Raw genomic sequence first — 18,795 nt, 5'->3', positions numbered from 1 at the left:
CCTCTATGCATCAGTTCCTGATACTCGCGAATGATTGGTTGCTTGATTTCTTCAACCTTTTATGTGAATAGCCCGCGTGCTAAACCCATGAATGTATGGTGGTAAAGAACGAGATATTATCAAGGACAGTGAATACGCTTTCTAATGATTTACTTTTGTTGCAGGTTCTACATGAGTATTACTATAAGTGGTTTACTATAAATTATCGACAATATTATTTAGATGTCTGATTTTAGAATGTAGTATACTATCACATGAGAGTGAAAGTTTTTTCTTAGACCACATTCATTATGCAAAAATAGCCACGTTTTAACTTTCACTTTCATATCTAAACGAAGACCTAGCCATTTGCAATGTGTATAGTATGAGTTAGAGATAACTTAATGTGTTCAATACTAGCGAGATTCTGCTACTTTCAACATTACTGAAGGCTGCTTATGAGATAAAATGATAGAAGGTAAGTCTTCGTCTCATATCTTCATTTGCGTTTTTAATAAAACGTAGGAAGATACACATATATTCTGACAAGACTTGTCAAGTATTCTTCAGAAATAGTAGCATACACTGCATAAGGTATTATGAGTAGAAAAATTCGTTATGTATTCGATGAAAGAAATAATGTGAGAATATGGACAAAATATTCATAATAAGCAAAAAAGAGCTTCCATGAACATTAAAATAGTGCGTTCAAAGCAAACGTTTGTGTGTGCCTTGAGATTCGTCCATCATAAGACTTAAGTTGTCATTTATTACATACAAAGCTAGCCTCTTGAGTATTGTTAGGAACATGTGGTAAATTCCTAATTCTGGTCATATGAGTATAATGTAACTGTTGCTTAGGAAAATCTATTCAAAGAGATTTATACGTGTTACGTATATACATTCGTCCATTAGAAATTTGAGACATGTAGTGCAGTTCTATATATGCCATATCTATTAAGTCCTCCAGACACCTTTATAGTAAGTAAAGGAGGCAAATGTGAATCTGATTTTACAGCCTGCGCTAATGGCTTCTTCTAAATAAGGAACATTTGATCACTTTTATACCTTGACCAAGGCCCGTTCTAATGCTTAGGTCCAAATTGCGCCGATGCCCGTAGAAGGTGTAGTTCCGGCCGGTCTTCAAAGCCACAAATTTCTTCCATGTAACTGCCGTGTACCTCGCACAATTAGCTAATGGCGTCTAATTGTTCTCGGGCCCCGCGTTGATTTTAAATCCAAGTTGAAATGATTAGGGGTTCCGGCCCGGCCAAAAAATTGATAGACGCAGGAGTGAATCCCGAAAGTGAAAACAGCCCGTCAACTATCTTTGAGACCTAAGCATAAGTCACTATGATCGGGTTTGGCCGCTACGGGTGACGATTGGCCGACCGATCTGATGACCTTTATCTAATTATCTTTCTGCTCCTTGGTTGAAGCCATGCCCTGCTGCTCCTGCCCGTCTGTAAGGGTGCACTGTCTCAGATGAACCAGCACTTCCAGGAAACGGTTGATGTGGTACGGAAGCGTGGACAGCTGGAAAAAGTAATCAAACTACTATAAATCTTACATCAAATTGCAATGGACCGATCCTGTTCGAACACCAGAAGCCCCGCCCCCTGTTCTGTTTCGAATAGTCCGTCAAAAACAGCCCTTGACGGACAAAAATGCTCGCGCGCGCTTGGCTGTCGAATATGCAGACTGTCTTCTCTTGAGCTTTTTTTTCTCTGAAACCCTTTCAGAGCGGACCAAATAAAAATGGTATGCCTTCTTTGTGGACGGATGTATCCACCGAGTAGGGTTGTTTGAGGAGGGGGTAAATGTAGTTAATGTGAGGACATTATGTCTTCGGTCAATGCTGAAGCGGGTTGCGTCGTATAGTATTACCTTGTTGGTGACCATGAGTGCCCAATTTTTGACAAGCCGATCGATGCACGTGTAAAACAGGGTACGTATATCTGTGACAGGGTTCCTACTGTGTTGACTGCATGAATTGCAGCTGCATGTCCTTTAGTAATTAACTATCAAAATGCAATTCTTTTACTTACCGTGTCGCATTCATATTAATCAGTTTCATAAACAAGTACAGAAGAGGCGGAACTCTGTACTAGCGGACTTTGTAGTAGTTGACAATGTGTTTCAAGCTCCCTCCTCATGAGTGCCCGAGCTATTTTCTTTTTCATTTCGTTTTTTCCTAAGTTTACATGCAGCCAATACAGTGAAAAACCTGTGACAGATGTACATACCCTACTTAACACGTGCCATTTCTGTCCAACTAGCGCTGTTCTTGACGGAGGTATTCCAAATAGAATAGGGGGTTCTATATGTTCGATATGGTGTTCGACTGGATCGGCCCGATCATCAGAGTTAGAAAAATGTGACAGGGAGGTAAACAGATGCCCACGCTATATTTGGGTAGGCTTCCGGATCAGAAGACCTGCATCAAGCCCATTCTTGAACACTAGTGAAGGGATACAAACTAGTGAATTTTGGGACCACATTATTGTTGCCGCAGCGACACCTAGTGGTGAGAGAAAGTTTCTGCAGGCATTGGTTCCCTACACAGGATAGCAGAACTATCAAAATGTTGGCAGGTAAGAGAAAAATTCAGTATGGTTTAAAAATGTCAATATCATTAAAAATAAAATCTCAAAGATGCGCATTTATGCAAAGGGAACAGTGCACTAAGTTAAAAAACACAACTTGAACGAACCTCTTCCACAGCGTATCGCTCCTGAGGCTGCGACTGCGGTTGATACAAAAAAGTAAATTTGAGATTTTCACATTAGATAAAAATGAAACGTGTACTAAGCTGCAATTGTACTACTGATAGTTCCGTATCTGGCATGCTGATACGACATCCACAAACAACTAATAATGGTATCGATATTACCCAGGTGGAATATTTCATCAAAGCAACCGGTATACGAAAGTTCTTGAAGCTGTTAATAGAAATCTATTCTATCTTTTTTTTAAACTTCCTTTCTGAAGTTACGTTTGAACCAAGTGTGAAATATAGCCTTAATGAAATTAGCGTTAACCACCACATTAAACATGTGAATTTTATCAGTCGGTGAATGTATCTACTCAGTAATACCTTAAGATTAAGAGCTTTGAGGATAAAAAATAGCTCTGACACTATTAGTATCAGTTTGAATTCAAATTGTACATACCGGGAAACGGTATGTCTTTCCGCCAATGGCAAGAAAGCTGTCTGATGAAGAGTCATCTTGTTGGGCAGCCACATGTCGTCGCTTCCTGAATATGGGCAGACCAAATATCTTCCTCACAATTCCCGAAGCCTCAGATTTAGTCTCAGCCTCTGTCGACTCAGTCTCCAGACTGCGGAGCCTTCCAGCATACCTGCCCAGGGCCCGCGGGGGGAACGACAGCCATTTTGGTTCAGAATGCAGCGCTGCTGCAGGCTGACTGTCAACTGGGCCGTCAGCGCCACCTTCTGGAATAACAGTGCAGAACATTATTAAAGGAAACCCAAGCAATATTTGGGCCCCAAAATCGGATTTTCAAAAGTCAATTCATTTAGTCATTTCTATACATGATTGGTTCAAACAACACCATCACAATATATAGCGACGTCTATGATGAAACAATATGACGTCGGTCTGATGTGAGAACTCTTTGAAAATCGTCGGGGGGTTTTGTAGGCTCGCGAAACTAAGGGGATCATCGTACGGCTAGTTTTTGCACAATTCTAAAATGCTCAAAGTGTAAAGTTATCACGCGACTGTACTAAACAGTGTTAGAAAAGGTCGCTACCATTAAGATTTCAGCATTTCTTTTTATTTCCATTTTGGGGCCCTAATATTGCTTTGGTTGTCTTTAAGTAGGACAGTTTTCGTTTCTACATTGCATACATTGTAAACTTAATTTCTAATATAACACACAAGCACATGTTAAAATATCCTTTCAACATCGATATGTAAACACCGCACGATACAGACTTTAGGTTGTGATTGTGGCAAGGGTTTTAACAACATTTATAGTTTCGATATGTATTACATGAGTGTATTTCTTATTCACATTTTGAAAGGAGGCTGGTCGTTTTATATGTACCCTGATTTGACTTGACCTCGTTATGCAGTCTTTTGTCTACTAAAAGGTGATGTAGTCGCTCAAAACGAAAAACAAACCAACCATAATGTTACAAACATTCTGAAACACAAATTAAAACGTTGACTTGGCAAGTGTTTCATATTCTCTGTCTCTTGTACAGGCAGATTCATTTATTGATAGATATCAACTTGCATTGTCTATTGCTATTTTCCTTTTATCCATTTTGTATTTTTATGTACAGTACGTCATTATGTTTCTTTTTTGTATGTTTTGAGTAGAAGGCTTTAGATAAACAACCGCTTCCTGCCCAATACTCTGTAAACATATGCGAATGATATAAATAAAATTCTGTCTCTAGTGCCAGGGGATTGTGAGTAATGTCAGAGGTTAAGGAAGGTAAAATGTTAATATCCAATTGGTTCCTTCAAAATATGTCTTAATAATAAGAACTATCAACAAGTTAATTGTCAACTTTTGACCTTGCGAATGCCCAATTCGAATTCTAAAGAAACTTATTGATACATATACATACTTCCTACTCACCGACAATTCTGTCATAGAAAACATTCTTCGGGTTTGTTTTGGTTGTTTCGTCACAAGACTTAGATTTCGGGTAGCATTCCTGGTTATCGAAGAACATGAAGGTGACACAGCGGGGATGACGTGTACACATCCGGGCACACTCTTCTAACGTGGTGGAGCGAGTGTAGATAGCCCAGATGTCGTTCCCAGGGCAGTCTCCACGCCGAGCGGTGTAACCGTCGACCATAGCTAGATCATCTTACGTGGTAGAAAAAAAAAGTACGATAAGGTGCATTGCTATAGGCAGCTATGGATAAGGTGATAAAATTTTCAAGATTACTATCATTAAGACTTTTTTCCCTTCAACTTTAAAGAGGAAATCAAAAAGAGCTAGAGTTTCACAGCCTCATGTCTTCTAACTGAAGTTGATCGTAACGACGAACGTATTACAAACTTCCCTATGCGTAATGCAAGTAAGATCCTCGATTCCATATAATTATCTTTTCCATACGAACTCCATGCGAAATCTAATCATTTCCAGCTTTTTGTCACAACCTACCGACATACAAAATACGAAAATGATTCATTCGACAGCCCTTTATTAATGTTAAAAGGGTACATGTAATAAACAGTCGACATTGGTAGTAATAAGATGAAGCTTACAAAAACTATCTGCAACTTCGTATGCAAAGAGACTATATGACATTATATAGTGCGTAGTTACCGCGAAAAACACCATCTTGGCAGCTGCGAATCGTTGATTGCCCACTGATTTGGAGAACTTTAAGAGCTTGTTGACTTTATCCCACATTCAGTAGCTATTGTGGATGTTATAAAAAACCTACCCTCAACAATAACTTGTGCGGTGTTTACGTCGCTACCAAACGGGTTGGAAGCGGCACAGGTGTAGTTTGCACTTTTAACAACATTTTCCAGCCGAAGAATATTCCGTTCCTTCTGTGAGCTCTTTTCTGATAGATTCTCGTTGCCCTTTTGCCATTGTACGAAAGGCACAGGAGAGCCAATGGCAACACATGTAAGGTTAATGTTATCTCCACGGTTGACCAAAGCAGCCTCTGGAATGATGATAAGCCGAGGCGGGATTCGGCGAACTGTTAGAAGCATTGAAAGAACAACATATTACTGTATTACAAATTGATCAAAGTTTCATTTTACAAAGAAGCTACAACTATGCAGTGCTTGCCGTGTCTCTATGGTGCTATACAAAAGCGCGGCAGCACTATATTCACAGGCAGTTATGGATAAGCTCGAAACCTGCGACCTAAAGCATCTGAATACTATCTTGTGGCACTAGAGGCCAAGTAGTATGGCATCAAACTACATCCTCTATAATATGTGCAACACAAATTCAAACCTCTCTACACCAAAGATCCGCTCAACACAGATGGTCTGATCAGTGTTTCAACATGTTATTGGGCTGCACGCATGCGTAGAACTCAATATTTGTAGTGTTTTATTATTCAAGTGGGAAGAGATTACAGACATAATAGTGACGCACTAAAGTTGACAAATTTAATATTTAAACGCCACCACTAGACATAAATACATACAAGTAAAAAGATAAGAATACAATAGAAATTATAATAAAACATGATGCACCAACTTATGACGAAACATGATGATCTAATAAATATGCTAGAAACAAATGATATGGTATGACAATATAAGAATTATTGACGGCGCATGTCCGATCCCTTTACAGAATTTGGGGGTGTATGGAAAAAGAATACAGCGGGCTTCCTCGAAGTAATGAAAAATGTTCTGTGCGTCTGAAGAGCCACGATAGTTGTGGGGGAGTGTTAACCCTCAAACCACCGTAGCTTTTTTACGACTAATCTTACCGTATGGGGTCAAAACTGACCCCGCAATGTTTTCTACAAATATAGCTTTATTTGTGACTATTTTTGCGGTTTGTATATATGTATAGTTTAAGTAATCTATAAGGGACAGTTTGACATGATTAGGTGTGAATAATTTTTGCTCATTACATAATTTATGCATAAATAGGGAACATCGTCTTTTGTAACTAACGTCATTCAGACAAGCGGGCTCTTTTGAGGCCTGCGCCAACACTTGATGGCATATAGCATCTGAATGGCTTACGCTAGAACAACCAAACTTAGTCACCTTTGCTAAAATTTCGTTGGCAACAATTTTAATTTAATGAAATATCTAATCAATGTTTTCATGTTGCTATGGCAACCGGTTTCTTAGAGTCATATTTGGAAAAAGTCGCTACTTTTGGATTTTACAATGTAATTCTAGGGCTGTCTTTTTAGACTGCACTTATTTTGTTACATCAATACCTACCAATGTAATTCACTATCATTTTTATGATTTAATATTCATAATTTATGCATATTTGATTACGTCATCGGTCAAAATCTAAGATGGCGGACGATATAATTAAATTAGCTATAACCGGCTATTTCAACCTCAAATTTCATCATTACCATGTTTATTCAAACAGAAACAATCTTAATATAAACGTTTTGGTCAATTTTTATTGTGTTATTAGGTTATATGATGGCGGATTTCCCTAGTGTAACTTGATATGAATATAATTTTTATGACGTCATTTTGACGTCGTTCCTGTTGCCATCTACAAATAACGTCTTTGGATATATTATGATTTATCATACATAATTTCTATCTAAGTTTTATCGTGTATACGGAAATACCCAATTTGTAGGTTTTCGTCAATAAAATCACATAAATGACGTCATAATATGTCGCAACGTCATTAATTTTTACGTTCATTAAAACAAAATTTTTTCACGTTTCTACAAATCATATTTTGTAGCTATGATCATAATAACCCTTATCATAAATGTTACTAGATGACAGGTTTCAAACAATAGGGAATATGAGTGCAGATTTTGCTGGGGTCAATTTTGACCCCACTGGGCCATGCGTTAACTTTCTAGGATAACTTAATCAACAATTAGCCAATCTCGGTAAAAACTTGTGAGAAGTTATAAGACATATATACAAACAAACTCATAGAAAGGATTTTGTTTTCGACTCGAAATGTCAAAATGGCACATGTTGATATGCGCCTGGGGTCAGTTTTGACCCCATACGGTGGTTTGAGGGTTAAACGTTCGTTTGTGTAATTAGGGCAGTGGAGTAAATAATTGGGGACTGATTTACACTGGCACCCACAGCTACAGGCTGGGCTGTTACGTTAACCTTAAAATCATAGACTTTAGTTCAAGCTGCAGGTGCCAATGCGAGAGCGAGAAAGAAGAAGGCAAGGAAAGCGCGAGCCGCCGTTTTAGTTATAAATGAACCAGTTATTCGTTGATAAATGTCGAAAACCCTAATAATATGATATGCTAAATAATAGTTACTCGACGAACATATGCATGAACATAGGCATGACTCAAGTGCCTCAAGAATATCACGCCAGAAAGAACAGATTAACATTTGACCTTGCCCATGCCCAATCTGAATTGTGAACTAGCTTCTTGTCACATACTCACCAGCAATTCTGTCATAGAACACAGACTTCGGGTTTGTTTTGGCTGTTTCGACACAAGACTTAGATTTCGGGTAGCATTCCTGGTTATCGAAAAACATGAAGGTGACACAGCGGGGATGACGTGTACACATCCGGGCACACTCTTCTAACGTGGTGGAGCGTGTGTAGATAGCCCAGATGTCGTTCCCAGGGCAGTCTCCACGCCGAGCGGTGTAACCGTCGACCGTGGCTAGATCATCTTACGTGGTAGAAAAAAAAGGAAGCACGAAAAGATGCAACATTCTGCGCAGCAAATTCTACACGGTCGACAATGGTAATATTAAGATAAAAGTGACGAAAAGTATTTTACTTTGAGAGACCGTGTGATGTTGTAGTACGTAGTTAGGCCATGTTGATAGGATTATATGGATGACATACTCTGGGGACCCAAAAACTGATGCGAGCGTGCGAATAAAAAAAGTTGCTTTCATTGTGAAATCTACGTGGCCAGAAAGGATGAACAAAGATCAACAAACAGAGCATGGACCCTATAGGTTCTTAATTTTTTGTTCTTTTTTTTTACTTTTGAAATTGACTCTTACATTTTACGACATTATTATTCAATTTCCGAAATATGTTTTTCTGCAATCGAGAGCATGTATTTTCTCATTTTGCAATGACTTTTTACGATTTAAGGTATGGCCGGAAATATTTTTTGTGGGGAAACGGACGAAAATTGATGCACCCGCGGGTGTTATCAATGTGATCAAATCAACATGGCCTTATCGTGAAAAAAACGATATTGAAAGCTGTGAACCATTGATTGGCCCATGATTTGGCGGACTATGTAAAGCTTTACAGAATGTTATTTTTGACTTTACTTGTCCAATGGCCAACCACTATCGACTAATATGAGCCATAGCATGTTATAAAAACCTACCCTTAACCGTAACCAGTACGGTGTGCTCGATGACACCCAGCGGACTGGAAGCGAAACAGGTGTAGTTTGCACTTTCAACCACATTTTCCAGCCGAAGAATATTCCGTCCACTTTGAGCGGTCTTGTCCGATAGGTCCTTGTTGTCCTTCAGCCATTGTACGAAAGGCACAGGAGAGCCAATGGCCGCACAGGTAAGGTTAATGTTATCTCCGAGGTTAACCTCAACATCCTCTGGAATGATGTTAAATCGAGGCGGCACTCGGCGAACTGTAAGAAGCATGGATAGAGCAACATATTACTGTTTTACATATTGATCAACGATTTCTTTTACAAAGAAGCTTTAACTATGGAGTAATTGTAGTGTCTCTATCATGATATACAATAGCTGGGAGGCACTAGATTTACAGGCAATTATGGATACGCTCGAAGTCTGAGACCTAAGGCATCTGAGTACTATCTTATGGCACGCCAAGCAATACGGCATCAAACGACATCCTATATAATATATGCAACACAGGCAGATACAGGCTGGGCTGTTTCGTCAACCTCAAAATAAGACACTGTCGGTCAAGCTGCTGGTTCAAATGCGAAAGCCAGCAGGAAGAAGGCAGGGAAAGCTGAGGGGGCATGTTTAAAGTATTTGCGTTTGGCAGGGCGAATCTATTTGAAAATAGAATGTTTACACTGACTAAAATTTAAGGAGCGAGTTAAAATGTCGAGATTGTTCTAGTCTGAAATACAATGTAGGATAGGGAACAAATTACTTTAAAAACAGTTTGTTGAGAAATTTATAGACCTTGTTTTTTAAAGTAATATCTACATGAAGACGAGATGAGAGGGGCACAAGTCCAAATACGTAATCTAGAATTAAGCCATGTAGAATCTCGAGGTTTGGATATGAGCTTTGCAGCGTTGAACCCGAACAGATACAAGTCCCACGAAGGATGAACCCTACACAATGTCACTGCCACTTGATGACACTAAATTTCAAACTTTTTTTCCACCTCGACATTTTTTTTCTATTAATGGCGTAGATGAGAAGCTGGAGAGTCGCTACCATAGAATATTGTCCGTTTCTTTGGCACAAGTTAATTCTTGTAACATTCGTTCCTGGAAACCTACCCCGAAAATACAGGTTGGGTGGGTATACGTCACCCTCCTAAAAGCAGGACCCGTATCGCTCGATTCGTTGGCTCGCTCGCGTAGGGGCCCTGCTCTTTAGTCCCGGTAGACACGGTTCTGGCGCCGTCGCCACCAAAACTGCTTCAGCCAATCAGAGGGTTTGCTAAACCTCATATGGAGCAAAAGCGCAAAGGAAGCTGGGAAGCTATCAACCAATCAGGTTACGTCTAACATCGTTACTTTAGGTTCAGAACAAATTAACCGCCAAATTGTGCCAAATAAGGATAATTATTCATGAACAACTGTCAGTAACGTTGCCAGAACCGTGTCTACCGACGCTAAAGAGCAGGGCCCCTACGCGAGCGAGACAACGAATCAAGCGATAGGGCTCCTGCTTTTAGAGGGTGGTATACGTAGGAAATATAATATTTTACTTGTTTTTTCACTGTAGCTAATTCATAAATGCTCAATAACTGACGTGTGTTGTTAAACTACCATATTGCCTAATTCTTTCCACAATATATGTTCTGCAACAAATGTGCGTGCAAACCTACCCCGAATATACAGATTGGCTGGGTAAGAGTAGCGGGTGCCCAGATTGTTGGTAGCAACACACTCATATCTGCCTTCGTCTTCTTGAGTGGTACTTTTGATTTGGAGGGAACCTGGGAAATAACACAAAAACACATCTTTATTACACCATACTAATGAATAATAACGATAGCGCGGGGACTCGAACCGAGAGCGGTTCTCTTCTCACGTCCCACAGGGGATTCAGTGCGTAACCTTATCTAGGTAGCCAATAAGGTGGCAGAGTAACTAAGGATAAACTGAAGACAAACCTTATACGTGCAATGTTGGGTCCTGCAGATCGTAACATAATTTTAAAGAATGACATTAACTTGATGTTGAAATACTATTGCCCCTGAAAAGCCAAAAAGAGGAAAATGGGGCCAGAACGAGGTAAGAAAAATGTAAATATAGACAACAACACATTTGAGCTTTTATTCTAGAATTGATTGGCCACTTTATAGGTTTAGCTTAATTATAAACACCCTAGTAGAAGTAACATGCGACATATTTGTCTTGAAGTGCAAACATGGCAATGTTACCAAAGTGACTCTTTCTCTTTCAGCCATACCTGAACTCAAAAGCTTTATCCGAGTGTCTGTCATGTCTACTGGGACCATATCTTTCAACCAGGTGATGTCAGGTGCAGGGTCTCCACTTGCACTGCACACAAGTATCGCTGGGCGGCCTCTCTCCACTGCCTTCAGCTGAGGACTCTGGGTGATGGTTGGGAAGCCATCAGGTAGGTTTTCCTCTGTGGAAATAGAATGATTGTGTCAGATTCCAAAATAATAAGGGAAAGTCCATTTTATTCCTCTTTTTTTGCTTAAAGATTGAAAAATTCAGTGTTGAAATTTAAAACAAATTACGTCATCTTGTACAAGTATTTGTCTTTTGAAGACACTTATTTCCGTAAATTTGTTCCCTGTGCGGTGACACCAAAGTTGCGTTGCGCAGTAGAGTGCAAAACATTTGAATACCTTTTTAGTCCCTACTTAAAATCTTTTGCCGCATCTGGAGATCTTTCTTGGTTAGAGGGAACAGGTATAGGGTCTTAACTTACCCATTTTGATTGAAATTTGTTTAGTTTGCCATTTTAGTTGGCGTAAGGATAAATGTCAGTTGTTGGGTCATGCGGAGGGATACATAAAAAATCTGGGTAGGGTTTCCTTGAAACTAGCAGCTTTCCTCGGAGTTTGAGCTGTACAACCCTCTGTTTTTCTTTGCATCGTTATGAACTAAAGCCTGGTGACTTTCCAGTGTAGAAGAAATTCTAAGATTGAAGTTTGGCTTAGTACTTTTATGAAGCCTTGTTTCAGTGTATCTTAACATGCTTTCCAATGGGCAGCCATAACTTAAAGGTCAGCCCTTGTGGGGACGATCGCCCTGTCCAAGATTTGAACAATTTCGCACTTCCCAGAATTCTTAGTGCTGGGATCCGAAAATGGATATACGTTATGGTTCGAATTCTCTCTAGACGGCAACAGTTTCTCTTAGCGTGTAAAAGCACGAAACATGATGACATATGGGCACAGGAAATCGACTCTAACCGAGCAGAACACAATATACAACCCGCAGACGGCAGTTCTGTGCAGAACCGCACACAGGACAGGGTTAATCTAATCGGTAATCATCTTCTGACGACAAAGAACCAACGTTGCAGACGAAACACGATTTGCTATCTACATGTATGAGGTCATCAGGCGAAACCAATTTAACAGTGGCGACGTGTTGGCTTGTTGCCCAGAAAAACACCCTTGTCCACGAAGCTTGTCAAATTCACATCCCTACTATTACATGCCGGACAACTCATAGGTTCCTATGTTTCACAGTCCTCCTACTCAATGTTTTAGTATCAACATCTGGTCAATAGTAAAAAAAAATACCATCCTGTCAACAGAATCGACCTATAACTAAAACAAGAGTTCCGCGACCTCATATCTCCAGGAACTATTCTGTTCATGCAAATTACTTACACTTTTACATAACATATGCTTGGTCATGAACACCTTAATCTAACTTACACATGTCATAATATTGACAGACCTATCATCTACCACTCAGGTCAATTGTGACGCTTTTGCATCAATAATGCAAATTTATTTGCATAATCGTTATCTCTTGATGTTCTTACTTTCACTTAACATAAACTACATATGTTACATGTATTTGAGTCATATCATGGAAAACATTGCAAATATATATTTTACTCATTAATTATGCAAATTAACAGACAGACACACCCAAAACTATATCTCCATTTTTCATGGAGAAAATAAGACAACACCCCATCCAATGCTTGCATTCTGTGACTTAAGACTTTTTCACTGACCTGCTAGTACATTGATGGACACGCTAGCCTCTTCCACAGTCCCATATTCGGCAGACTCCATCCTGCACATGAACGTGTCCTCATCACGTGGACTTCGCAAGGGGTCTATCCTCAGCACGGACGCTCGTCCATCCTGGTACTCTACTACGTCATATCTGTTGCGGGCGCTGGCGTTCATTTTGCTGCCACCCTTTGTCCACACGATCGGGAGTTTCACATTCGCCTCACAGAAAAGACTGACGACGCCTCCATCAACACCTGTGGTGTCTACTGGAGGGTGTACGATGGAAGGAACCGCTAAAAATATTAGAAAAGTACGTTCGTTATTGCTAACTTCGCAGTCAGATGCGTCTATGTTAATTTGTTAACACTAATTTGCTGAATATAATCAGGAACTGTTTTATTTTGGTATCATTGTAAGCACTTTAAAGCAACAAGTGCTTTTGCAAAAAGCTGCCATTTTCGCTTAATGAACATGATTATGTACACGTGGTTAGTTGAGGAGTATATTATAACGGGATGTGATATTCTTAATCCGTCACCATAGCCCTTAATCCGTTAACATAAACTTAAATCCCACAGGATAACCCTTAATCCATCACCCTTGCCCTTAATCCGTCATGAAAGCCTTTAATCCCTCAGCATTGCCTATTATGTCACCATAGCCTTTAATCCGTCCCTTTAGCTCTTAATCCGTCACCTTTACCCTACATCCGTGGTTATAAACTTTAATCCGACAGCATAAATCTTAATCCATAACCAGAGACCCTAATTCGTTACCCTTTCACTTAGTGCATCCACCTTACCCTTAATCCATCACCATGACCTTTAATCCGTCAATATAACCCTTAATCTGTCAACACAGCTCTTAATCCGTCAGCCTTGCACTTGATCCGTCAGCATATCCATTAATCCATCACCACAGCCCCTAATCCGTTGCCCTTTCCCTTAATCTGTCATTATAGCCCTTAATCTCAATCACCCTAGCCCTTAATTCTTATTATAACGTATAGTACACCTTTGGAAAATGAAGGCAGAAATGACATACATGAGGTATAAATGACATGGCACGGGTCCAAATTATGGTTGTACATTTACCAAGCAACCAACCAACCAACCAACCAATCAACCATACGTAGAAGCATCCGTTGAATGGTGTTTTCCGTTATAATGAACGATAAAAAAAATTGAGGCATGGTTTGGATCTAAGATCATAATATAAAGACGTTGTATACATCAGACGGATTTTTGAAAAGAGAAAAAAAGAACTTCCCCTGTCGGATTCGAACTGAGGACCTTCCACGACGAGCTACTGATACAAGCCATTATGACAGTACTTTAAAGGTATATAATGATAAAACCTCTATGCATGGTAAATTTTTTTGTCATTTTCTTGACAAAACTAGTTTATTCTTGTTCAGTTTTCTGGTATAGATGTAATATGGCCATGTATAAAAACATGGATGTAATGTACTACCTTCCAAGATCCATGGATCGCATGTAACTTTCGATGGGATACTGTATCACAACTCTATCAAAAGCGACACCTTACGATTTTATTACGTAGTACATGGCTGCAGGGTTAATCAAGATCGTACCATGGTCGGTTTACGCACGGTTTACGCACCCATCATATGATCCCATCTCAATATCCATGTTCGCGACATCGCGAAAATGGAAAAAATCGTATTCTAAATAAAGCCCCGGGTTCTTATATACAATTCTGTATGAGTTTTGTATTGATATTTCTTTGATTTAGGTAAAGGCATTTTCAAATTAATGTAGATAACAAATAATGCAGATAACAAATTCTTCTCCGCAAACTTTGCCAGGCTTGTAATACGCACATCTGTGACAGGGTCTTTAGGGCCCTGTCGCACTTGTGCGTATATTCAAGTGCGCATGAGTTGCGCATTAACATTTCTTAGGCTTAAGGAAAGTTTACGGAGAAGAAGTTGTTTTCTGCGTTGACCCACCGCTCTGCAGCCTAGCTATCGAACCGAGGAAATGATTTCTTGGGCTAAAAACTCAACCTTGACCAAAATTTACACTGGCACCCACAGCTACTGTTACGTTAACCTTAAAATCATACACTTTAGTTCAAGCTGCAGGTGCCAATGCGAGAGCGAGAAAGAAGAAGGCAAGGAAAGCGCGGGCCGCCGTTTTAATAATAAATGAACCAGTTATTCGTTGATAAATGTCGAAAACCCTAATAATATGATATGCTAAATAACAGTTACTCGACGAACATATGCATGAACATAGACATGACTCAAGTGCCTCAAGAATATCACGCCAGAAAGAACAGATTAACATTTGACCTTGCCCATGCCTAATCTGAATTGTGAATTAGCTTCTTGTCAAAAACTCACCAGCAATTCTGTCATAGAACACAGACTTCGGGTTTGTTTTGGTTGTTTCGTCACAAGACTTGGATTTCGGGTAGCATTCCTGGTTATCGAAGAACATGAAGGTGACACAGCGGGGATGACGTGTACACATCCGGGCACACTCTTCTAACGTGGTGGAGCGTGTGTAGATAGCCCAGATGTCGTTCCCAGGGCAGTCTCCACGCCGAGCGGTGTAACCGTCGACCGTGGCTAGATCATCTTACGTGGTAGAAAAAAAAAGGAAGCACGAAAAGATGCAACATTCTGCGCAGCAAATTCTACACGGTCGACAATGGTAACATTAAGATAAAAGTACTTTAAGAGACCGTGTGATGTTGTAGTACGTAGTTAGGCCATGTTGATAGGATTATATGGATGACATACTCTGGGGACCCAAAAACTTATGCGAGCGTGCGAATAAAAAAAGTTGCTTTCATTGTGAAATCTACGTGGCCAGACAGGATGAACAAAGATCAACAAACAGAGCACGGACCCTATAGGTTCTTAATTTTTGGTTGTTTTTTTTTTACTTTTAAAATTGACTCTTACATTTTACGACATTATTATTCAATTTCCAAAATATGTTTTTCTGTAATCGAGAGCATGTATTTTCTCATTTTGCAATGACTTTTTACGATTAAAGGTATGGCCGGAATTTTTTTTTTGTCGGGAAACGGACGAAAATTGATGCACCCGCGGGTGTTATCAATGTGATCAAATCAACATGGCCTTATCGTGAAAAAACGATATTGAAAGCTGTGAACCATTGATTGGCCCATGATTTGGCGGACTATGTAAAGCTTTACAGAATGTTATTTATGACTTTGCTTGTCCAATGGCCAAACACCAGCGACTAATATGAACCGAAGCATGTTATAAAAACCTACCCTTAACCGTAACCAGTACGGTGTGTTCGATGACACCCAGTGGACTGGAAGCGAAACAGGTGTAGTTTGCACTTTCAACCACATTTTCCAGCCGAAGAATATTCCGTCCACTTAGAGCCGTCTTGTCCGATAGGTCCTTGTTGTCCTTTAGCCATTGTACGAAAGGCACTGGAGGGCCAATAGCCGCACAGGTAAGGTTAATGTTATCTCCGAGGTTAACCTCAACATCCTCTGGAATGATGTTAAATCGAGGTGGCACTCGGCGAACTGTAAGAAGCATGGATAGAGCAACATATTACTGTTTTACATATTGATCAACGATTTCTTTTACAAAGAAGCTTTAACTATGGAGTGATTGTAGTGTCTCTATCATGATATACAATAGCTGGGGGGCACAGACAGTTATGGATACGCTGGAAGTCTGAGACCTAAGGCATCTGAGTACTATCTTATGGCACGCCAAGCAATACGGCATCAAGCGACATCCTATATAATATATGCAACACAGGCAGATACAGGCTGGGCTGTTTCGTCAACCTCAAAATAAGACACTGTCGGTCAAGCTGCTGGTTCAAATGCAAAAGCCAGCAGGAAGAAGGCAGGGAAAGCTGAGGGGGCATGTTTAAAGTATTTGCGTTTGGCAGGGCGAATCTATTTAAAAATAGAATTTTTACACTGACTAAAATTTAAGTGACTGACTTAAATGTCGAGATTGTTCTAGTCTGAAATACAATGTAGGATAGGGAACAAATTACTTTAAAAACAGTTTGTTGAGAAATTTATAGACCTTGTTTTTTTAAAGTAATATCTACATGAAGACGAGATGACAGGCGCACAAGTCCAAATACGTAATCTAGAATTAAGCCATTTACAATCTCGAGGTTTGGATATGAGCATTGCAGCGTTGAACCCGAACAGATACAAGTCCCACGAAGGATGAACCCTACATAATGTCATTGCCACTTGATGACACTAAATTTCAAACGTTTTTTCCACCTCGACATTTTTTTTCTATTAATGGCGTAGATGAGAAGCTGGAGAGTCGCTACCATAGAATATTGTCCGTTTCTTTGGCACAAGTTAATTCTTGTGACATTCGTTCCTGGAAACCTACCCCGAAAATACAGGTTGGGTGGGTATACGTCACCCTCCTAAAAGCAGGACCCGTATCGCTCGATTCGTTGGCTCGCTCGCGTAGGGCCCCTGCTCTTTAGCCCCAGTAGACATGGTTCTGGCGCCGTCGCCACCAAAACTGCTTCAGCCAATCAGAGGGTTTGCTAAACCTCATATGGAGCAAAAGCGCAAAAGAAGCTGGGAAGCTATCAACCAATCAGGTTACGTCTAACATCGTTACTTTAGGTTCAGAACAAATTAACCGCCAAATTGTGCCAAATAAGGATAATTATTCAATGACATGAACAACTGTCAGTAACGTTGCCAGAACCGTGTCTACCGAGGCTAAAGAGCAGGGCCCCTGCGCGAGCGAGACAACGAATCAAGCGATAGGGGTCCTGCTTTTAGAGGGTGGTATACGTAGGAAATATAATATTTTACTTGTTTTTTTTCACTGTAGCTAATTCATGAATGCTCAATAACTGATGTGTGTTGTTAAACTACCATATTGCCTAATTCTTTCCACAATATATGTTCTGCAACAAATGTGCGTGCAAACCTACCCCGAATATACAGATTGGCTGGGTAAGAGTAGCGGGTGCCCAGATTGTTGGTAGCAACACACTCATATCTGCCTTCGTCTTCTTGAGTGGTACTGTTGATTTGGAGGGAACCTGGGAAATAACACAAAAACACATCTTTATTACACCTACACTATACTAATGAATAATAACGATAGCGCGGGGACTCGCACCGAGAGCGGTTCTCTTCTCATGTCCCACAGGAGATTCAGTGCGTAACCTTATCTAGGTAGCCAATAAGGTGGCAGAGTAACTAAGGATAAACTGAAGACAAAAAAGCACTGTTGTGCTTCGGTACCTTATATGTGCAATGTCGGGTCCTGCAGATCGTATCTTAATTTTAAAGAATAACATTAAGTTGATGCTGAGATACTTTTGCCCCTTAAAAGCCAAAAACAGGAAAATGTGTCGAGAACGAGGTAAGAAAAAAATGTAAATATAGACAACAACACATTTGAGTTTTTTCTAAAATTGATTGGCCACTTCATAGTTTAGCTTGATTGTAAACACCCTTAGGCTAGTAGAAATAACATGCGACATATTTGTCTTGAAGTGCAAACATTGCAATGTTACCAAATTGACTCTGTTTCAGCCATACCTGAACTCAAAAGCTTTATTCGAGAGTCTGTCATGTCTACTGGGACCATATCTTTCAACCAGGTGATGTCAGGTGCAGGGTCTCCACTTGCACTGCACACAAGTATCGCTGGGCGGCCTCTCTCCACTGCCTTCAGCTGAGGACCCTGGGTGATGGTTGGGAAGCCATCGGGTAGGTTTTCCTCTGTGGAAATAGAATGATTG

At 40.1% G+C, this 18,795-nt stretch overlaps 1 protein-coding gene across 7 annotated transcripts in view; it reads right to left on the bottom strand.

Annotated features, from left to right (window-relative positions):
* Window positions 1-470: 470 nt before the first annotated feature.
* The window catches only part of LOC136424982 (uncharacterized), a 90,609-nt gene continuing 72,284 nt past the window's right edge, over window positions 471-18,795 (bottom strand). For 5 of the 7 annotated variants that reach the window (XM_066413651.1, XM_066413650.1, XM_066413649.1 and 2 more), the window contains 8 exons: window positions 18,593-18,775; window positions 17,977-18,087; window positions 16,301-16,567; window positions 5,421-5,687; window positions 4,597-4,833; window positions 3,153-3,436; window positions 2,693-2,725; window positions 471-1,515 (listed from right to left, as the gene is read on the bottom strand). In XM_066413651.1, the coding sequence (XP_066269748.1) occupies window positions 1,390-1,515; window positions 2,693-2,725; window positions 3,153-3,436; window positions 4,597-4,833; window positions 5,421-5,687; window positions 16,301-16,567; window positions 17,977-18,087; window positions 18,593-18,775 (1,508 nt within the window). In that variant the 3' untranslated portion in view covers window positions 471-1,389. Of the gene's footprint in view, window positions 1,516-2,692; window positions 2,726-3,152; window positions 3,437-4,596; window positions 4,834-5,420; window positions 5,688-15,357; window positions 15,633-16,300; window positions 16,568-17,976; window positions 18,088-18,592; window positions 18,776-18,795 lie in introns of those variants that run through there. The other 2 variants (XM_066413653.1, XM_066413654.1) reach the window with 2 other exon arrangements.

Source organism: Branchiostoma lanceolatum, chromosome 19 (assembly GCF_035083965.1).
Source record: "Branchiostoma lanceolatum isolate klBraLanc5 chromosome 19, klBraLanc5.hap2, whole genome shotgun sequence".
Taxonomy (NCBI): Eukaryota; Metazoa; Chordata; class Leptocardii; order Amphioxiformes; family Branchiostomatidae; genus Branchiostoma; species Branchiostoma lanceolatum.
This window is presented reverse-complemented; position numbering and strand designations above follow the sequence as displayed.